The following is a 22,070-nucleotide window of genomic DNA, read 5'->3' as shown; positions in this document are numbered from 1 at the left end:
ACTTTCGCTGAAGATTCCTCCAGGTTCTCCAGAAGGTTTTGTAAACCATCCCCTGCCCGGAGTGCAACTGACCGTGCCCCCAGCAGACCTTGCACCGTGCTCCTTCTCACTGCTTACTGGTTCTTGGACCTGCTGGACCAGAAGGAGTTTGTTGCAAAGGAGGAAAGGATGTTTTGGCGATGAAGAATCTCCCTGTATGTCCCCATTTAAAGATACGTTTAAAAATCTCTCTCTCCCTTGCTGACTGGCCTCCCAGCCACAGTCCCTTGGCGGGGGTTCAAGAGCAGAACCAGGAGACGGTGGCTCTGGTCCCAGGTGTTTGAAAGACCCTGGGGAGGGTCTTCCGTAAGCGGGACTGGCCAGCCAGTCAGGAGTTTGGGCAAAACCTGGAAAGAGAGGGAGGCCCATCAAAGCATCCAGCCTCTGAGCCTGGGGGCGGGGGAGTGTTTCCTCCAGGTCCTAGGACTGGAAAATTGATGCATGTGTACGATGCAGCCAGTTCTCAGCATCCACATAGCAGCGGTTCTCAGCACACAGGAGGACAGGAAACTCGGGAAGAAAATAAAAATGTGTGCGCGTGCATGTGTCGAAAAAAGAAGTCTTCATCCTGCTGGTTGAACACGGGAGGCTGTCCAGACCCGCGCACATTCCGTGGATGCCCGCTCGTCCCGCTCCTTCTCAGGGCATAAGCGCTGCCAGGCCACTCTGTTGACTCTTTTAGACATTTTATGTCTAGAACTCAACTGTGTACAGAATGGTTTTTATCTCCAAAGGGGTGGTGGACCCCGTGAACTCATCCTCCGAGTTCTCGCGGCCGAGTTACTCCCCCAAGAGGCATCTGTGCTGTTTGCGCTCTACCCCGTCTTTGTGATTGTCTAGATAGATGTTCTGGCTGCTTCGCAGTATGTCCAAGTCTTGCAGTTGTTCGTCAGTTCCGTCGTAAAAGAGGCCGGTGATATTAAACTTGTGGAAATATAGCAAGGGGTGCAGACGAAACAGAGGGTGGAATGACAGGAACAGACGAGGCTGTCCTCTGGCTGGGGGACATTTGGCTCATTTGAAGGGGGATGGACAGCACTTTTGTGATTCATACACTGAAATAATCAAGTCACTAAACACAGCCACTTAGAGTAATCATCTCCTCCCCCCAAAACACCTTATGTAAACAAGCAGTGTGTTTTGGCAAACATATATTCCTGCCCTCCCACCCTCCCATCTTGGTCACCAAGGGCTGGGGAGCCCCGTGTAAGCGTCCAGTGAGGCAGCTGCCGAGAAGGAGGAATCACGGTGGGCACGGGTGGGGCCACCTGTGCTCTGATATCCCGGAGGCGAGGTGGTGGAGTTCCAGCCCGGGTGTGTTGGGGAAGGACTTCCAGCTTTAGGTTCCATCTGCCGGCTCTGGTGGGGGTACAGCCTTTCAGCAGGTGGAGGGGGCTCTGGGGAAGGTTTCTGGACAGGAGGGGCATCGAGACCAGAAAGATGAGGGTTGGTACCTGAGACGGGAACTGCCAGGCTTTGGATTGCCTGTGGGGTGAGGTGGGGAGGCTTGACGTCGGAGCTGGGGGGAGGGCATTGGACTCAGAAAGCTAGGTCTTGGGGGGCAGCGGAAGACCAGGGCGGAGGTAGCATCGGAGCCTTAGAGGGGTTTCTTTGTGTGGTCAGACTTGCCACCTGCATGGAGCGGGAGCTGTGCCGCACACCGGGATAGAGAGCCCTGGCTTGGTCTCCGCAAGGGTGAGATGCATTGACGGTGTGGGGCAGGGGTGGTTTGAAACTCTGTGAGACACGTCCAGTGTGGATGCTGCTGCGCACGGTTCGTGGGGCCCAGGGGAGGGCAAGGTGGAGCCGGAAGGTCCACAGAGAACGCCTGGCCTGTGAGCTGGGCCTTGGAACAAAGGCGGGATCTGATCTCCAGAAAGAAGATTTTTCCTTCTCTTCTGCTCGTCCCAGTACCTTTTAGAAGATGGTTATTCTTCCGTCCATTCACCATGCAGAACTGGTGACTTTCGGAATTCAGCCGTGCGACCCACTCCGTGATCTTTTCCAGCTAATAAAATGGAGTTTCCACGTGGGCCTCATTCCTGGGGCTTCATTACTCCCAGAGGTCTTGCATTCTGCAGCAGGTGGGTGGTGGGCCCTGATCCAAACCTCAGGGAAAACAGAGGTTTTATAGATCCATCTTGGGCGCTGAACGTTTCTGATCCAGAAAGGACCAGCTTGCCAGCTTCCTCACCAAGACGGCAGCGGTCATCCAATGAGCTTGGGCTGCACACAGGGTTCCTGTAGGTCGGGTCAGGGCCAGCAGGGCTCCAGGGAGCACGGATGCTCTTTGTCCAGGGACCGCCCTTTGGGAAGCCCGGCTCTGAGCCGTGCGGCCACAGGAAACAGCACTGCCCTTTCTCGAGGACCTCCCCAGCGGGCTCTCTTCCTGGCTGGTCCCCACAGGAACAAGTGTGAGGACACACAGGGGGCCTCCGAGGGAGGGCAGATGGCTCTGCAGGTCCTCGGCATCCTCCAGGTTATCCTCTAGTGAGCCTCCGGCCTCCCGAAGTGCCTGTGTGAATACGGAGATGCTGGGATGGGCGAAATGGAATTCTAGACTCTTGACGTCCCTGCTCCTCATCTGTGGAGGCTCCCCCATTCTCAGGACCCCCACTTGATCTCAAAAACAGGCGGTGCCCGGGAAGAGTGGTGGTTCTGTTCTTGGCTGGCTTCAGTCCCCCCCGCCCCCCATCAAGTGGCCGTCGGACCTCAAGATCCAGCGTGGTCTTCCTCTGTCCTTCTGGGAGAGGCCCATTTTATGGTCTGGAAACGGTGTCGAGCAGATGAGGGCGCTAATAACGATGGCCCGGGGAGGCCCGCAGACACCCAGAGCCCCGCCAGCTCGCCCGGTGCTCCCAGGCCTTGAGCTCATGCCCATAGGAATGTTTGACGGATGTCCTCCACTCTGCTGGACAATTAAGGAAAGCAGGAGAAGGAGGGAAGAGTCTTCAGTTAGACCTAATTTGGCCCCATATTGTTTTCTGTTAATCTATTTTGTTTTCTGTCCGTCTGTCCCAAGGGACGGGTGCCTTGCTGCTTGCTGAAGCATGCATAACTAATGTCCTCATTAAGGGCTGATCTGTTTATCAGGGCCATGCGAGGAAGCCGGCCTGCCAAACCTAGGCGCAAGCTGGGGGCCTCTGCCTCCCTCTGGGCCTTAGCCCCACCTCATTAAGCTGGTCCGGGCTATTGATTGGGAGCCTGTGTTTGGAAGAGTCTTACTTACTCCATGCATTATCTTGACAGATTGATCAGACCTGATTGAGAACCTCTTAAAGGAACGAACAGCTGTAATGGGAAAGTTGGACTCTGTCATCCGTTAGGATGATTCTGGGAGCAAGAAGAACAAGTCTGACATCTTGGAGCAATTGTATTTACAATTAACATGGCTGAAAACGATTGCCTCTATTGATCCCCCTTCCTGCAATTACAGCCCCATTGTTTACATTCCAGCACTTCAGTTATAAAAAGGAAATTCAATAATTATTGCATTATTTAAAGTTAAAGTGCCACAGAGTTTGCTGGCTACGCTTGCTGGTTGATTTAACGTTCAGTAAAATCCATGCTGAGCTCTCCATCTTGAGGCCGAACCGTATCGGCTTTTAATGAGACTTAAAAGGGGTGGTGGGGGGGAGAGCAAAACTCAGGGCAGAGGGTGTTTAGGTTATTTACTGGGGGGGGCCCGCGGGGGGGACCTGAAAGCAGGGCAGAGAAACTAGCCCTGTTATCTTTTGCAAACCTGTGTCCCCTCTCGCCACGTGGTTGTCTGCTCTGGAGCCAGCCCTCTCCTGGCCTCTCGGCTCTGCTTCCTCAAAGAGGCATTTTTCTCTTTTCAATCTCTCAGGCCCTCGTCCCCCTTCCTCGAGGGTCACGTATCTTCGTCAGCCTTCAACAGGATCCATAGAACTTAAGGAGAAAGGGTGACATGTCTTAGCAGCCAGAATGCATGACATCAAAGGCATTTAAACCGTTGAGAGGGAAGTTTTCTCTCCTGTCCAGTCACTTACCCATTTTCTGTTTCAAGGCGGGAACATGAAATAAAAACGAAGCCCCTCCTACAAGGAAGAAATGAGCCCTGTGCGCCCTCACTCCCCCCGCCCGTCTTCTCTCGTAATGAAGGCGATGAGGGTAATTTGTCAGCAGATTGTGGGAGCTTGAGGGAAGCCTCCAGGTTTGAGCGCCAAATTCATGCTCTCAGCAGCAGCAACCAGAAAGTGCAAGAGCACAGGAGGAATTTTAAAGAGCATTTTATTTTTCTCCCATTTGGTTGAAACTCTCCCGTGGGCTCAGTTCCAGCAAGACATCTGGACAGGTGCGCTCAGCGGGGTGCCAGGCCTCGAGGAAAAAGTGATGCCTCATGCCTCGCCATCAAGAGTCACGCTTGCAGCCACAGCCCTGGGAAAATTTAGACTGCAGGTGTGAAAGGGGAGAGGAAGATGAATAGAGCCAATTCCGACTTTTATGAAGTATCTGGAGCAGGCCAGTAGCAGGCAGCTGCTTCCGTGTGACTCTTTCATTAAGGAGGTGAATCCCTCTGTGCAGGCACCGCATGATTTATCGAATGCCGTTTGCTCGAATCTGAAATACTCTTTGGGAAAAGGTGGGTGGTGCAGATTTTAGGCCTTGGAAGTTTCCCTTCTTACAGGAGAACCTCTCCATGTATTCGGACGTGGGTCTCTTTTCCGTGGCACTCGCTGTCCAAAGTGGTTGACTGTTGTCAGAGTGTGAAACCAGACCGGAAACATCAACGCCCCTCCCACCCTGGGGAGATGGTGAGAAATGCACAATCTTGGGCCCCATCCTGGACCAGGTGAATCAGAAAGCCCTGGGGTGGGCCTGACACTCTGTATAGCATGACGTGCCCCCCTGTTGGGCAGGAGCTTCTGATGATTGCTTCAGTTAGAGAACCACTGAGCTAGAACCGTGTGCATCATTACCAGCCAGGCCCGTGGTGTTGCACCTGCCAATCAGAAGTGAGGAAGCAAAATCTGGGCTCCAGGTAGAGAGACAGTGACTGTGCCAAATAGTCAGGTGGTGTTCCACATCTTCTGAATGAGTTTCACGTTTGTTTGCTCATGTGGTTTTAAAAATTGCCTCCCAGGAAGGCAAGGCAAGCATAAACAGCTGCATTTTACAGATGAAGTAACGCACCTGTTTGGACCACCAGGCAGGTGTTCTCTTCTGCCGTGTGGACTGTCACGGACTGGCCCTGCAAATAAGCAAATCCTTCAGAGTGGGTTTAGGGAACCAGGCGCGTGTCTCCAAGCCATTTCAGCTACATTCTCCTTTCCTGGTGCTCACCCGGGGTGTTCCAGACACGATAAGGCACATGGTTTCAGGTTTTCATTATGTTGGTACTTGATGGGCAAAGAGATCCAATCAACAGATAAGGTTCTGTGCCAAGGACGTGGGCCTGGGGTGTGGATCCCAGCTCTGCCTGCATCTGCAGCATGACTTTGGGCAAGTGACTTAATGTAAAATTTAAGCACCGCCTGTAAGGAAGAAGTCAGCCCTGTGTGTGTGCAGTAGCCGCTCTGTCTCATGCTTTCTCTACAGCACTGTTTCCTTCCTGCCAACTGGGGATTCCTCTTTGGGGCTGGGGGATGGTTTGTGGTGGCGGTTCCCAGGGAGGGGGCAGCATAGACTGGTCAGAAGGAGGGAAACGTCAAATAGATAAATTCAGTAGCCATTTCTATTCCTAATCCCAAAGCTTAACCCATTTGAAAAATCATGATAGTTACAGTAGTAGCCGCATTCATCAGGGAGGTGACCCATACATCGGGCACTGTATTGAGTGGCCCATTGACTCCTCCAGCAGTATTGTGAGGAGGTTCTGTTCTCATCCCAGCATTGCAGAGACGGGGAAACTGAGGCCCAGCCAGTGTGCATAACTTGCCCACAGGGCGAGAGTGTCCCCCTGACCTGCCTTAATCCAGCGTGCACCTTAAGCCACCACGACGGCAGCAGTGCGACACAGACTTCAGTGAGGACCGTTTGGGCAGCATGGCTATGGCAGCCTTCGTTCGGTAGGTGGGATTAGACCTGCGAGAGCTGGGAAGTCTCACCAGGGAAGGAGGCAGCCTAACAAGTGAGGAAAGTCACCGTTGCCAGGGCCTTGTCCTCGTGCGGGGCCTCTCCTGCCGACCCGAGCAGCTTTGGGTAGTTCCTGGAGGGCGGCCAGTTGGAGGTCAGCCTCGTGGGACCCACTTGGTTGCTTTCCCCACCAAATGCTTCCCTTGGCTTCCGAGCCCCACGTCGATGCCTTGCCCATCGTGGAAACGAGCCCTTATTTCTCTTGAGAGCTCGTGCTCTGATGGGCCCCTTGCTTGGGGAGGGCCTCTGCACACCCCCACGTGCGTCCGCTCCGGGGAGAGTTAGGCCACTCCCCCTTCTGCACTTTTCCCAACAGAGGAAAATGAAGTCTGTTAATAGGATGGCATCAGCACTCCGCAGGCGTCTACATGTGCGTTTTTCTAGAGAAGATTTCAAGCCAAGGCAGGTACAGCCTATAGATGGTTGCAGGTTTATGCTTTTTTTTTTTTCCTTCTGGGACTGACTATACGTCTCTCAAGGAACACTCATCTTGAGACTTATGAAGGAGGAAGTGTCATTCACACAAGCGAGGCGATGCAGGGTTGCAAAGTCTTGACTCTGGCCTTGGAGCTTGGATACTGGGAGCGAACAGTCGTGGCTTGTTCCAGGGCACGAGGAGTCTGGCCTAGAAACCAGAAAGTAGGTCAGAGCAGCACAAATGGATGGATCTAAGGGAACATTTTTACTTCCTTTCACTTTCTCTTGTAAATCGTGGTTGGGGCTTATATCTTACGCTGTCTGCCGGGCTCCTGCGGTGAAATAGGACTAAATTAGCATGTGCCGAAGATGAGGGCATGAGTGGGTGAAAAGCCAACGTTAAACAGAAAATACATATATATTTAGGTTGACCTTCCGGAAGCTTTCCTAAGAACACGGCCTTAAATTTGGAACTGCCGCACAACCCCTGATTAAAAAATTAACCGCCCCTCTTCTGGGTTGCATTATACCTGAACCAATTTTTTGAGGCATTTCAGGTGTACGCCTGGGTCTGGGGAGTCTCATATTCCAGAACTCCCAGCAGCCAGTGCAGCGTAGCTGGGCGGCCGTGGACCCAGCCTCCAGTCCCGGGTTCCAGGCCTGTTTCTTCCACGTGCTGGGAGACCTTGGGAAGAGAGAGTCACCTGACCCTTCTGAGGTTCTCCAAGGACAGGAGCTAAATGCTGCCCACCTCGGGCTGGAATGAGAAGACTGAGTGTGTGAAGGTGCTTCCCCAGCAGTAGATGCTGTTCCCTGGGTACGATGGTGAATTCTCCCTCACTTGATTCTTCCTTATTTCATCATAGTGGGTAATTAGCACAATAACTCTGGACCCCCTTCATCCAGTTCCTTCTCACTGGAGGTGTCGGTGAGATTTTTCCGGTCCTCACCCCGAGCTCCCAGCTTGCTGTGGTTAGCAGCGTTTCCCCTCCTGAGGCCTAATGCGACAGCAGCCCCTTGCATTGGGGGCCTTTGTTTTTTGCTCCAGAGGCCCATCCACCTGCCAGCGTGGAGATGCATGGCCGAGCTTGACAGGTGTGTTGGGGGCCTTTCTGTACACAGGGCTTCTCTAAGGCGTCAGATGTGTCTGGTGTCTCCGGGGTAGCCCTCTTGCTCAGAGGGGTGTCTGGGAGCTGCTTGACCTCATCAAGGAGCATCCCTGTTTGATTTGCTCTTGGGGTGGTGAATCCACGTGTGACGAGAGGGGTGGGCATATGTGCGTTCCCCTAACAGGTGTTATTCTCTGAGGAAGCTTCATTTAAGAATCCTGTGTGTTTCCGTGTGTGTGTGTGTGTGTGTGTGAGAGAGAGAGAGAGTATACTTTGTCTCTTTCTACTTTAAAAGGGAGGCTTTGACAAAACCTGATCAATATTTTGCATTCCATGCATGAAGAACCAGATGTTAGAAGTTTCCTATTGTTGGGGAGGAGGAGGGGGCCGGGGCCCCTCCAGATTTATAGAAATCAATGTCCTCTGACAGAAGTTGGTTCGTTTTCCTGGGAAACAAGTAACAGGAACACATTTTTTTGATTTTCGCAATGAATTCTTTTCTAACAAGGGCCCTCTTTTGGTCTCTTTGACTTTCAGTCTTCGGCCGGGCTGGACGAGCCCAACATAGCAATGGGGGTGGAATCCCACGAAGGAACTCAGGCTGGCTCCTCGCCTCGCCTTGTTGTTTTAATTATTCATTTGCTTTTTGCACTCAGCCGTCCGGGCCCGGCTTATTATCCGAGGGGCCTCTTGTTGTGTTGAGGTCTTTTCTTTAGCAAAGTTCTTCCCCTGGAACCAGACCCAGAAGGGAAGATGTGGGACCTGGCTGTCTCCACGTCGGGGGCACGGGACCGTGGCCTTCCAGCTAAACCTTGAGGTGGGACAAGTGTTACCAGATAGAGGCCATTCTGACGAGACCAGACCGATGGGCGGGAGAAGTCTCTGACCCGTGGGAGGGAAGCCCTTCCCCGCTCATTTCCAGCACAAGGTGTGCAGGTCCCGTTTCTACCCGCTCGCCGTGAGGACGGTCTGTTTTCTGCCGCATGGTGGTAATTTGGAGAAGGTGGAGTCTGGGCTCTTTTCTCTGCTTCCGTTTACGAGGCAGGCTGGGTACTGGTTCCCTTCTTGTAGGTCGTCGTACCTCTTTGAGCTTTTGGGAAGTAAATCCTCTGGCCAAGTGTAGACATGGAAACGACTCTTAACTTGCAGTTCCTCTGACCCCGTGTTTTGCAGGCCCTTTTTAAACCAGCCCGTGAGATCGGAACCACCAAGGAAACCCTTGGTGGTTCAAGGTTAGAGGAGAGGCTGCCCGGCCCGAGCGAGCTGGATTGGACCTCGAGGCCATTGTCCTTGTGCTCGGATTGGACCTCGAGGCCACTGTCCTTGAGCTCCGTCCATCCCCCTTTCTTTCTTTCTTTCTTTCTTTTTTTTTTTTTTTTTTTTTGTCTTTTTGCTATTTCTTTGGGCCGCTCCCTCCGCATATGGAGATTCCCAGGCTAGGGGTCGAATCAGAGCTGTAGCTGCCAGCCTACACCAGAGCCACAGCAACGCAGGATCCGAGCCGCGTCTGCAACCTACACCACAGCTCACGGCAACGCCGGATCGTTAACCCACTGAGCAAGGGCAGGGACTGAACCCGCAACCTCATGGTTCCTAGTCGGATTCGTTAACCACTGCGCCACGACGGGAACTCCATCCCCCTTTCTTAATATTCTTGTTGATCCTGTGTCCTCATGGTCGTGGGTGGATAGGTGCTCATTTTTCTTGAGCAAACTGGGATTTCCATTGGTCCAGCTGGAAGGTGTATTCTCACATTGGTACTCATGCCACAGGGGCATCCTTCTTACATCCCTTGGTCTCCACCATCCCTGCCTTATCACCTGCAGGCTAAGGCCCTTGGGTAGGACACATTCTGTGTGGGGCACGTGTGTTTTATAGTGTCTTCCGTGTTGTAGAATTGAACCAAAACCAAACCCCGTCTGATGGGCTCAGTGGCCAGTTTTCTTTGGGTCCCCACGTGGCACACATACCTTACGACACACTGAGCACACTTGAAGTTACTGGTCTGTTTTGTTGCTTTGCTTTTTTTGTCTTTTGTCATTTACGGGCCATACCTGCAGTGTTTGGAGGTTCCCAGGCTAGGGGTCGAATTGGAGCTGTAGCCGCTGGCCTCCGCCAGAGCCACAGCAACGCCAAATCCGAGGCATGTCTGTGACCCACACCACAGCTCATGGGCAACGCCAGATCCTTAACCCACTGAGGGAGGCCAGGGATCAAACCTGCGTCCTTTTGGATACTAGTCGGGTTTGTTAACCACTGAGTCCTGATGGGAACTCCCTGTTTTATTTTTAAACTACATACTGGATTTGATAGAGGTGAGCAGTTAAGAATCTTGAGTGCAGGGTAAGGAAAAATGGAAAAAGCCACACAGGACCTGGATCCCCCTCCGCAAGGATAGGAGAGCTCCGGGATGGAGGGGGAGAGGGTTGGGGGGCATCTGGGATCTGCGTGGGAGAAGAATCTCCTGCCTGCCGAGGAGAGCAAGATCTCTGAACGGAGGCAGCCCCTTCACTGAGTGTTCCGCTGGGATTTGTGCCTTGGTGGATTCTTCATATATTACAGTGAATTTAATTAAATACATTGTGATCCCAATTGAGGGTATTCTAATTAGCTGGGTCAGGAACAAATCATTCTCCCTCCTTCTCCAAATGAAAACATCGACTCTCATCTTCTGCAGGGAAAGCGTGTCCTCCCTTGGCCTGTGCGGTCCTTCTCGGCCTCTCCAGCCCCACCCCTCCTGCAGCTGCTTATTTGGCCGGTTCCGAGGGTGGGATTCTGGGGATGAGGCCAGTGCCTCCTGGGAGGGAGAGGGTGCCTGGCCGACACGGTCAGGGCGCTGACCCACTCAAGGCCTGGGAAGTGACCAGATGGTGTGGAGAAGGTCACACAAGTCAGGACCCTGCTGCTAGCTCTGCTCCAGGTTGGACAGCCTGAGAATCACCCAGCGAGAGTTTATAAAATGTGGTGAGAGCCGAGGCTGTCGCAAGCAGGTAGACCTCAGGAGACGCTAGTTGTGGCTGCGAGTTTGGGTGGGGCTATAAGCAGGTTCTCCTTAGAAACCAAGAAATAGTGTATCGTGGCGTGGGTGTGTGTGCGCACGCACGCACGGGTGCATGCGCGTTGGAGAATAAGTAAGCTTGGAATTTTGAATTAAGCTTCCGTGCAAGTAAGGGAGAGAGGCCGCAGCTCTGTTTTCCACATTCCTTCTTCTCTTCTCTGCCGTTTGTAACGTGTGCCTGTTTCCCTTCCAAAATGGTTCTCAGACGTCAGACAAAAGACTTCCTGGTGGCAGAAGAGAATGCCACTGACCACCACGAGTTCAGGGGTAGAATGGCTTGGGGACAACATCACTAGATCAGTTATTTTTTAAACTCAGGCCCCCAGTACATTTTTTCTCAGTTCAGGATTTATACACTCCTATCTCCCAAGAATCTGGATTTGAGGACAAAAGACATCATCTGTCATCTCAGCGCCTGTCCAACTCCTTTTGGCCAAGATAGCCTCCCTTTTGGCCTGGAGATTGGAAAACCCAGCCGTTTGGAAAAATACCCTCACATTCATATTAAAATTTTATGTTTAAGATTCTGAGCCGTATTGCAAGGAAATCCTGTATCATGGGAAAGTAATGGGATGTGGGCTTTAGGCTTTAGTGGCTCTTACTCTGATTTTACAGTTTATGCTACCCCCCCAAATCCCTCAGTAGAACCTGATTGCTTTGGGTTCCGTGGTTATTTTCCTTGTTATCTTTCCTTCTGTCGGATTTTGTTGAAACTTTAATAAGTGTCATTCTTTCGGTCTTAGTGATCCAAGACGGCAGTGCCTGGCTGCTGGACAAGTTTCCTGTTCCTCTTTTCCAAGCAAAACTTTTGCTCCCAGGAATATCCTGGTCTGGTTTTTGGCTTGGCGGGGGCCGGGGGTGGGGTCCTGGTGGCGAAGCACCAAAGAAGGCACGGGGACAAGCTCATCCTTTCCGTCTCCATCGTGCCACCAGACCGTCCTTCAGCCCAGGCTTGCAGCCTGCCGAAAGCATTGCTCTGCTGCTTTCCATCCTCCTGAAATGCTCTGCCAGGAGCCTCATGTCAGATGCAGCCCATGGAAGATAAACCGTTAAAAAAAAAAAAAAAATGTATCTGTTCCAAGGTGTCTCAAGACAAGGAGCTTGTGGTTTTCAGTGGTCATTTGACAACGTTGAGCTTGCTGCATCTCTCAGCTCTCCGTGGTCGCATGTGCCCTAGGACCGCTCTTCCTAGCGAGAGTGTTGTGTTCCAGGGCTCTGTGCGCAAGTGTGTTCAGCCACCCGTCTCAGGGAACAAAGAGGTTGTTCGCTCTTGGACCCATGAGGCCCTTCATGTGGTTCCTTGCAGGTCGACCCCAGAGCAAGAGTTATTGCGGAGCAGTGGAGCCAGTTCACACGATTGAGGTCCTGGACCCCCCTTTCCCACGCTCGTTTTCCTACGGCGTTCTGTTGGTCCATTTCCTCTTTCCGTGAGGGCCACTGCTTCTGGAACGTTCCCCCTTTTGCAGTGAACATAGAAGGCGTGCCTGTGAGCACATGAGCCTCAGAGCCCTGCCCTCTGCTGGGAGGGCCCCCTGGTGTGTGTAGCGCTGGGTGAAAGCGCCCTGAGGGCAGGGAGGAGGCGGGAAAGAGGTCTTAACCTGAGCGCTTGGAACACCTGCTCTGCGTTTCCTCCTCCAAAAGGATGCTGGGGGCTGTGAGGCCCAGGTTCTAGTTCTCGCTCTCGCAGTAACTGGCCGGGTCACCTCGAGTGAGCCACTTCAGCATTCGGGAATTGTTTCTCCAGCTTTCTGTGCACCCAGTAGAAAAATTCCCTCTTCGTTTTCACACGAGTCGTTTGAGACGAAGGGGCCTGCCTTCCTCTACCAGGAGCGTGCTGGTTCCCTGCTTGTTAGTGAAGAGGGTCCGTCCTTCTCAGCAGGTTCTCCAGGAGGCCCCGAGCGGATGTGAACGCTGTGCCTGGATGGTCTGTAATTCTTCTCCACTCTGTGCCCCGAACTTGATTCCTGTGTGTGCCTGCTTCCTGCTGCCTCTTCCTCTTGGACCGCCACGTTCTGGAGTCCGGAACTGTCTTGACACAAACACAGCACAGTGTCATTTGGACCCTCTGAACCCTAAGCCAGAGGACTTTGAGATGTTGACAGGGAACTAGTCCGGAGAAATTAATGTTTCTGTCTTTTTTTTTTTTTTTTTTTTTTTAAATCCGGGGGAACCTTACGTTTGGGTTCTGCTCCTAGACTGTCTTTTTTTCTTTTTTTTTTTTTTTTTTTTGTCTTTTTGCCATTTCTTGGGCCGCTCCCACGGCATATGGAGGTTCACAGGCTAGGGGTCGAATCGGAGCTGTAGCTGCCAGCCTACGCCAGAGCCAGAGCAACGTGGGATCCGAGCCGCGTCTGCAACCTACACCACAGCTCACGGCAACGCCGGATCCTTAACCCACTGAGCAAGGGCAGGGATCGAACCCGAAACCTCATAGTTCCTAGTCGGATTTGTTAACCACTGCGCCACGATGGGAACTCCTAGACTGTCATTCTAAATGCAAAACCTTGAGTCATCTTTCTGGGGAAATGGCCGGACAGTGACTTTGGCACTATGGTACTGACCTAAGTGTGTACAGGTCGGGTGACCAAATAGACTGTCACCGAAAGCAGGGGCTGGCGAACTTTTCCCACGAAGACCAGATACTCCTGTGTTAGGCTTTGCAGGTTGGTCCCTGTTGCAGCTGTTGAACTCTGGTTTTCATGAGCAGCCGTAGATTAACAGATGTGACTGTCCCCCCATAAAACCTTATTTATAGAAGAGGCAGCAGGGTGGGTTTGAACCGTGGGCCAGAGCGTGTTCTCAGTGTGTGTTTCTGAACAAAGCGGGACACTTCAGAGGCTGGAAGGAGGAGCCTTTCCTGAGGGCGCCAGAAAGACCAGTTGTTTTTCCTTCTGATTTTTAATTACCATAGGAGGGCACTTTTTTCATGTCTTAAAGTTAGGTTGAAGTACAGTCCATGTGCAAGGTTGTGCTAATCTCTTCTGTACGGCAGAGTGATTTGGTTACACGTGTACACACATCCATTCTCGTTCAGATTCTTTCCCCATGTGGATTGTCACAGAATATTGGATAGAGTTCCCTGTGCTATACAGCAGGTCTCTGCTGGCCAGTCATTCCCTACACGACCGTGGGCAGATACCCATCCCAAACCCTCCGTGCCCCCTCCCCGCCCATGCACCTGTCCCCTTTGGTAACCATACTTTTTTCAAAGTCTGTGAGTCTGTTTCTTCTGCACATAATTTATACTATGAGGGTGTAATCCATCCATGTTTTCAGCCTGACATGTTTCGGGGGAGGCGGGAGCGAGAACAGCTTGCCCCCCGTCCAGAGAGCTCTGGGGGAGGGCATGTTGGCAAAACCAGGCAGCCCACCAAGGCACCCGTGTCAGGCCGCAGCCAGGGCAGGATGGGCTGACGGTGGGCCTGGAGCACCTTACCCAAGGCATGTCCCTGTCCTTTGCCCTCGCAGCACCTGCAGCAGCACGAGAGCGGTGTGGAGGGTGAGAGCTGCTACTACCACTGTGTCCTGTGCAGCTACTCCACCAAGGCCAAGCTCAACCTCATTCAGCACGTGCGCTCCATGAAGCACCAGCGCGGCGAGAGCCTGCGCAAGCTGCAGCGGCTGCAGAAGGGCCTTCCAGAGGAGGACGAGGACCTGGGCCAGATCTTCACCATCCGCAGGTGCCCCTCCACCGACCCAGGTGAGTGGGCTCGTGGGCACGGGAGGCTGGGAGGGGCAGGGGTCGACGGAGCACTGGCTTCGGTGTGGTGCATCCAGCCCTCGTGTCTGCGACTGGCCCCCCGGGTGAAAGGCATGAGACATGTGGATCGTTGCTTTCCTGTTACTTTCTCTTGAAGGAACTTAGCCCCGCTGTTCTTCCCACACCACTGCCCCGTGCGCAAGCCGGCAGACCTTGCGTCCCCTCTCCCCAGATGCCTCCGGGGTGGGACTGGGGAGGGGGGCATGGTAGATTCAGCTGATTGATTGGCATTGCCAGAGAGCACGTGCTAAGTTATGTCTTGCTCAGCTTGAGAACGGGCCGTGCGTGGCCTCGAGTCTGGTCTGGAAGGATGAACTTGAGGGAGGATGGAAGCAAGTGTTTGTGAGAAACGTTGTGGTTGTTTCGGAGAGCGACTCCGGCTGTTCCTGGCTTGGTGTGCCCGTCATGCCACAAAGAGAGCGGAGACCTTCCAGCGGGGACTCGGCCCACTCTGCTTGCCGTCCTGGTTCTCACCCGCAATCGCCTTCCCTGTACTGCCTCCCGCCCCCACGACTCTCCTTCCCACCGGGGCCACATTCCCCCCCTCTGTCGTCTGTCGTTTTTTCAGCCTTCCAATCCCTTTCTCTCAACTTGGCAGCACAGGACTGCTCTTTCGGGCCCGTAAAGCAAAGGCGCGCCCTTAATCCTGTGTTCCACGCTCTTGTGTGGGTCCTCTCAGCTCCCATGTCAGCCTGCTGTGGCCTCTTTCCTCCCGTCGTCATGCTGCCCTTGAGAAGGTCACCGCTGACCTTGGGTTCACCCAGCCCGGTGGCTCCGTGCCGGCCTTTTTCTTTCCGTGGCTTTGACATTGCCACCCAGCCCCTGCTGGAAGCACCCTTCCCGGGGCCTGTTCCTTGCCTGTTCCTCCCCTGTCCTCCTGCTGCTCTTCGGCATCCTCATGCCCCTCGCCAGCTCATGGTCCTTGCCTGCCCCGTGTGCTGACATCACCTGGCGTGAGGCCAAGCTCTCAAAGCTCTGAGCTCCTGGCATTGGCACATGGCCTTCAGATAGCTTCCTGGGCTTCTCCCTGGTGCCACCTCGTAGACACGAGCTCATGACTTCCCCTCCAGCCTCCTTCTCCTGACTGCACGTTGGCAAATGACCTGGCCAGGCTGGTGGCTCAGGGTCTTTTTATCTGGCCATCGCCTCCAGCACCCTCGCAGCCGTCGAGCCCCAGCGGCCGTGTGCGGATTTTAATCCTAATGTTGTCAAATTTCACACTGTTAGGGTTTTTAAAGGCAAAAGGCTCTATGGATCCTCCTGGGACAAATGGCCTGCCCCCCCCCCCCCCGAGTCCTGTCCCCCAGAGCACCGGCTCTCAAGTTTAATTGCTCTTTTAGTGAACTTACTTCTGTATTTCTTTATGTGCCTTCGACTACTTTTTTTTTAGTCAATTTTAGTCATCATTTCTTGGCTTTCTACTCTGGAAAAAGGATTTTACTCGTATGCCATTTTACACACCCACACATTCATACCTAATCACACGCGCCCCGCCCACAAACTCTCACGCAGACACCACACACACCCTGTACTCCGTACACACTCACACACACACCCCCCACACACACGCTGTGCTCACGCACAGACTCGGTACCCACACTCTCCAGCGCCCCCCGCCCCCCAATCTTCCCCTCCCTCCATCTTCCATTATGATTAATAATTTGGGGTTATATTAATATTCAGTGTTTTCATTATTCTAACTCTATAAATATTAATCACAGCTGAGCCATGTAGAGTTTTCTAATTTCATTTACCTTCTTGTACAACTTTTGTTTTCCCTGGTTTTCCAGGTACCTATGATTAATTCATGGCTAACCCTCTGCCAGAGCAGACGTTTCCTAATCTCTGCAGGCTCTGCTGCATCAGGTGACCTGTCAGCTTCGTTTCCTCCTGGACACGTCCCTCCTGAGACCTTCCGGGAGGGCGTCCTGCTCCTGTCTCCATCACCTGGTTGAAGCTTTGCTCCCGATTTTCCATCCACACGGAGCCGGATTCCCCGGCGATGGGACCCCCCCTCCCCAAACTGGGGACTGTCCCCTTGCTGCTAGAGTAGCATTGTCACAGAGGATTGGCGGGGTCTTCCCCACAGTCAGTCGGACTTGTTGCTTTGGCAAAGGACTGTGCGGGGTGCCAGGGTAATTCTGTCTCATCTGGGTCACTGCAAGGCTGGCTGTTCCTTCCCATGTGTATTTCAGATGCCCCCTTTTGGCCCAAGTTCAGTCTTAATCTCTGGGGCTTCTGTTGGGAGCCTGACCCCGTGCCTCTGCATGTGAACTGGGGATGGGGGCCCCAGACACGTCAGGGCCCCAACTCCGAGACCGCTGTGCCATGGGGCCGTAGGGGTCCCTGTTCCTCCTGGGGCATTTGGGCCTGTGTTTGATCCTGCCACTCCCCATTATGCTGTTATTAAGTCGTCTCACTGGATTTTCCTTCCTCTACCATCTATACTCAGACCTATTTATTTCAGGGTTTGGAAAAGAATTTTTTTTTTTTTTTTTTTTTCTGCCAGCTCTGCATATGTCATTGTTTGACTCTTGCGCTTTTTAAAGCCGGTCCCTTTCGCCCCTCAATTCTTTCTTTCACTCTGCTCAGAATTCCCTTTTTATTAATGAGGTGCCCCAAACTAAATAGTGTACAGCTGCCATTTCACCCGGGGTCTATGGACTGGAACAAACAGTTCCCTGTTTGATAATGTAATTCTTCTATTTATGCAGTCACTCTGGAATTGCTTTCTTACACCACTGCCTTCTGGGTTTCTCTCATTTAATGTGTCTTAGGGTTCCCCCGCCCTTCCCCGAAGTGTATGAGCAACTTTAGTCTCGATGGTAGACTTCCTTTCTCTGTTTCCAAAGCCTTTGGTATTGTCTTCGGCCCGGGAGTCATCTTTGGGCTCCCCACCCACCTCCCTTCTCAGAGGGCTTTCTCCTCCACTCATACGCTCTAGCTGAGCTTATGCTCATCACTCGTGACAAAAAGGAACAATGACTAGGTGACAGTCATATGGACATGAACAGGCACTCCGTTCTATTATAGCAACTCCTTGAAGAAAACTTGCCTTAAAATGTATCTCTCCTCTCCCCCAGGAACTGACTCCTAAAAACTTCTTAGAAGAATGCCTTTAAGGAAAAGGATGTGGACCTGGCAGAGTTAAGACTTTGAAGGACACCCACATCCTCTTTTGTAAACACAGACTTTATAAAATCCAGGCCTGCCTTGTTTGACGGTGCTTCGCAGTGAGCGTCTCCTTTTGCAAATGAAAGGTTTGTGGGGGTCTATGCACAGAGACCGGGTGCCATTTTCCCACCCGCGTCTGCTCACGTGCTATCTCTGTGTCACATTTTGGTGATTCTTGCTGTGTTTCTCACCCCCCACCAGCAAACATTTTACAACCTCCTGAAGGCTCAGATGACAGTGAACATTTTTTTTTTTAATTAAGTTGCCTCCCTTTTTTTTTTTTTTTTTAACACATAAAGCTACTGCACACTTAGCAGACTGCAGTGTAGTGTAAACGTCACGTTTATACACACTGGGAAACCGCAGAATGCGTCCAACTCACCTTCTTTCCATGCTCGCTTTGTTGCGGTGGCCTGGAATCGCCTCCAGTTTCCCTGCCTGTATTCCCAGTTTCTCCTCTGAGATATAAGGATCGGGATATGAATCTTCAGCTGGGAACAGACGTCTTTCACGTAGCGTAAAGGAACCTCGGAGCCCTGCTGGGCCCCTTTCGGGAGCCCTGCCTATTCCGACTCTAAGCCCCATGTAGACGGTGTTGCTGTCTAGGGTTTTCGTTCCCGGGGCTCTGTCATCATCGGGTTCGGTGACGCTCTTCTTTCTCTTTCCTTCCTTTCCTCCTGTCTTGTCCACATACGGGAAAGTTGTACGCAGAAGCCATCGGAAAGAACGTCCTTTTCTTCTCTGAGCGCGGGACCTCGGAGCCCAGGCTCCTGTCACCTTCTGCAGGTGGCAGGGCTTTCCTTGCCGAGGCTGATGGAGTGACTCCTCCAGTGGCCTCTTCCCTGTGGGCGACAGAAACATTGCCCGCCAGCGCACGTGTCCGTGTGGAGAAGGGGAGGCTGTGAAGGTCCCCTCTGCCCTTCAGCACTTGGTGGCAGTGGCTGGGGTTGACACCCACCTTGGCCCCTCTACCCCTTGAGAGGCCTCGTGACCAGACGTAAAGCATCCAGGTCCTGCCCTGCTGCGCCCGGGGCCCGGGTCTCGGTCGTGGACAGTGTGCTGAGAATTAGGCCACCCTCCCGCCACGGGCTGCTTGTGGTCCAGCCTCACCCTCACGTCAGCGGGCAGGCTGGCTCCTGTATCACGCGGGCTCTACCCTCGGGTGGAGGCCTTTGTGTTTACGCGTGCCACCTCTTGCCCCTGTGCTAGATACACACACGCACACATATATAGGCCCTTCCCCTTAAATAATAAAAATGTCTTGGAATTAGCCATCTCAGGGAAAAGAAAGGAATCAAACTGAATGTGGTTCACCCCATCCCAGTCTTTTTTTGCATCTGACCTGCTCTTTGGATGTTGGCCTCGAGGGGAGTTTCTGCAAGCCCAGGCGTTGTGACTTTGTGGGCACTTAGCCTTCCTGTTTCATGCCCCCGCACAGGTAGAAGGAGAGAGGGCCCGTTGTGATGGTGCCGCACTGGGTTTTATCTCCCAGCTGCTTGCTGGCATGGGCTGTTTGCTTCCCCTCAGTTGACCAGAAGCTCTTGGAAGATGGAACACTCTCATAGGTGGATCGTGTAGGATCAGCTTTCCTGTTGGCTTATTAAAAAGGCATTTCTGGCTCCCGGGTGAAACGGGAGTGGATTTCACTCTGTCGGTGCCCTGGGCCTCCAGAAGACAAGAGGTGCTTTGTGCTTCTGCCATCGGCCTTCCTCTCCTTTTCCTCCTCCTCGCTTTAACTGCTGCTTTTACATGGACTTGACCTGCGAACGTTGCACAGATATAATTGAGTGATTCTTTGTTGAGCACCTACTATGTGCAAGACTTGGAGTTGGAGACAGGGCACAGCTGACGCCTCCTCTCAGCCCTTGGTGTGGATATACTGCTTAAGAGGCCAGCCCAGGCCTTCCAGGCAACCGGACCAGGGCTCAATTTCCAGAGGGCGTGCTCATTCAGGCTTGGGGGGAATATTTTCCTTGGAGCCTCTTTCACTGACACATCTTTGGCGCTCAAGGTAGTGAAAATTCCTGGGGTCAGGGAGGCAGACGCAGCCGGCCAAGTGATGATGTGGTTTTGGTGACAACGTTTACTGAAACACTCACTGGCTTCACTTGATAGATTATTTTTTTTGAACCAAGTTCCAGGGAATTCTGCTAAACTCATACAGCTTAAGAGAGTAAGAAAATGTACTGTTTTCAACCTTCTCATTTGCTTTTGTTTTTATTTTTCAAAATTGGTGTAAGGCTGCCCTCTGAATATGAAGTGCATCTTTTTTTTTTTTTTTTTTTTTTACGAATAGCTGAATTATATGGAAATTCAGTGTCATTTTTCTTCTAGCGCTGAAGTACATCGTGGCCAGTTCTGAGGTGTAGTTTTCATAAAACCAGCATAGCTCTCTCTCCTTTTTCGTTGTGACTGTATGTTTTGTCCACAGGGCTTGGGAAAGGGGTAGGGATAAAGTGTTTCTAACTAGAAAAGTTAAATGTAAAAGCTCAGCAAAACAAATTGGGGCGACTGAACGTGTAAGCGCTCATGGAGGAATAGAGAAAGTACGACTTTATCTGTTTTAAACACATTCCCTGAAGGAGGACTCTTTGGACAAGGATTGTGAATTTCATTGTGCTTTCTTAGAAGGCTGCTCTATAATGCAAGGATAAAGTGCCATCATTACGGATCGACACGAAAAGGCAATATAATTTTGTTAAATGAAAAATGGAGTTCTCAGAAGAGCATAGAGTTTGATGCTATTTTTTTTCTGAGTATTTTTCCTAAAGCTTTTAAGATCACCATTCTAAGCAAAGTTGGTAATTGGCGTTTCTGGCTGTTTCATGGGTGGGGTCTGTTTATACAAAATCTAATAGAGTGTCAGGCCCATGGCGAGAGCTTAGATAATAGTGGTGCTTGTTGACAGAGATATTAGCAGAATTGCTAGCAATATGCCAAGGAGTAAATCTTGGCTGTCTTTTGTTCACAGAGATAGTTTTCGCTTCGTCTGTGTAAAGCCTCCATGGTTTGATTACTGCCTGATTCGCTTGCATTTTGCATCGATGTGAAGAGGACAGGAGTAGTTCTTAGGGTGTATACTGTCTTGTTTTTTTGTTGGAACAGAGTTCCTGATTTGCCTTAATTAGTCCTCTAACAATCTACAAAGGTCAGTGCCAATTGCCTGTTCATTTACATTTGTAATTGTGATGGCTTCTGATTACACATTCCTTGTCTCAGTCCTTCCTCTAAGGAGGTGCTCGCCTGTCCCTCCTCCTCCCGCACATGTGTACGCACGCCTACATGTACATGCCCAACACGCGCGCGCGCGCGCGCGCGCACACACACACACACACACACACACAGACCCTGGTGTGGGAGCTGAGGCTCCATCTCTTCATACAAGAAGCCTTTGTGATGATGGCATTGTCTTCCTGGAACCTCCGCATCCGTCAGGGCAAAGGAGAGGCTGTTGCTGCTAGGTTAGGGATATAATGAAGCCAGAGTCAGGGAAACGATGTGGATGCAGGCAAGTAATCCAAGATCCATGATCTGGGAGCTGTCTTGAACCGGGTCATTAAAAGCAGTTGAACTTTGCCGCTTGCTTTCTGCAAAATATGCTAATGATCGGGCCTGTTGGGGTGCACATAGCAGAGCCCTGGTTCACTGTGTCCCATGTTCCTGGTCCGGAAGGGACCCTCTGGGAGGACCTGATATCACCGGGATAGTAGCTTGGACAGTGAGGCCCTCATCTTCAAGCCCCCACCTGGTCCGTTTCCTCTCTCTCTCCTCCAGGAGAGATAAGTGTCTGTACCAAGAGGTCCCGCCTTTTAGAGGAGTTCCCTGAGGTCTGGCTGCAGGAGCCTGAGTCGTAGTCATTTTCATTCATTCGCCCTTTCCTACTCTGGATCCGCCATTCACTTGTTACTTGATTTTATGGGTCTTTCGAGGCCATCAGGGCCTTGGTTTTACTTCCGTACGTAGCAACAGCGCGTGCATTGCCCTGTGCACATGGCTATACACTGCCTGCCTGTTAGCCTCCTCCTTGGCTGGAGGCTATAGTTGTCTTGTGTGCTGTCCCCTTGGGTAGCTAGTGGCAGGGGGGCCCTTGGGGCCAACCCGCCCTGCTCCGTCTGAGAGGCAGCAATACTGTGACCGCCCCCTCTCGGGAAGGTGAGACCAAATAGCACAGCAAAAAAGAGCAAAGAAAAAAGTCACCTGCTGGTGGCTGCTGGAATTAGGAGGGACTCTGGGGGGTTATCTGGGGTGGTGGGTATTGAGGGTGAGCCCTAGGGTCTCCTGCCTAGGGATGCGAGATGCCGGAGAGCCCAGAAACACAGGGACCCCCAAGGGAGACAGAGTGTCATGTCACGCCAAGTGTCATTTCAGTGACCCCCTTATGCCAGTCCCCTGTGAAAGAGGTATCCGAGGAGCTTGA

At 52.2% G+C, this 22,070-nt stretch overlaps 2 protein-coding genes across 8 annotated transcripts in view; one reads left to right on the top strand and one right to left on the bottom strand.

Annotated features, from left to right (window-relative positions):
* ZFHX3 (zinc finger homeobox 3) overlaps positions 1 to 22,070 on the top strand; it is a 996,345-nt gene that overhangs the window by 877,817 nt on the left and 96,458 nt on the right. For all 6 annotated transcript variants that reach the window (XM_084959702.1, XM_084959704.1, XM_084959703.1 and 3 more), the window contains one exon: positions 14,188 to 14,419. In XM_084959702.1, the coding sequence (XP_084815828.1) occupies positions 14,188 to 14,419 (232 nt within the window). The remainder of the gene's footprint in view (positions 1 to 14,187; positions 14,420 to 22,070) is intronic.
* LOC146402224 (uncharacterized) lies at positions 6,469 to 20,976 on the bottom strand. Of its 2 annotated transcripts, none has more exons than XM_084959716.1 (2): positions 18,036 to 20,976; positions 6,469 to 6,760 (listed from the first exon to the last, which is right to left on the bottom strand). In XM_084959716.1, the coding sequence occupies exons 1-2, from the start codon at positions 18,512 to 18,514 to the stop codon at positions 6,610 to 6,612; spliced, it is 630 nt and encodes a 209-aa protein (XP_084815842.1). In that variant the 5' UTR covers positions 18,515 to 20,976; the 3' UTR covers positions 6,469 to 6,609. The 2 variants fall into 2 exon arrangements, with proteins under 2 accessions (XP_084815842.1, XP_084815841.1); XM_084959715.1 differs by lacking the exon at positions 6,469 to 6,760 and adding an exon at positions 9,025 to 12,748.

The sequence above is a fragment of the Sus scrofa genome, chromosome 6 (assembly GCF_054392235.1).
Source record: "Sus scrofa isolate SSC_HxYL_T2T_F1_AM1 chromosome 6, Sscrofa_HxYL_maternal_Yorkshire_Landrace_v2.0, whole genome shotgun sequence".
Lineage (NCBI taxonomy): Eukaryota > Metazoa > Chordata > Mammalia > Artiodactyla > Suidae > Sus > Sus scrofa.
This window is presented reverse-complemented; position numbering and strand designations above follow the sequence as displayed.

Coding starts and splice junctions, on each gene's coding strand:
- LOC146402224 (XM_084959715.1), bottom strand. CDS start 18,514: ATGTTTCTGTCGCCCACAGGGAAGAGGCCACTGGAGGAGTCACTCCAT. Junction 12,749..18,035: donor AAAGCGAGCATGGAAAGAAG/GTGAGTTGGACG, acceptor GTTTGTGTCAAG/ACAGTTCCGGACTCCAGAAC.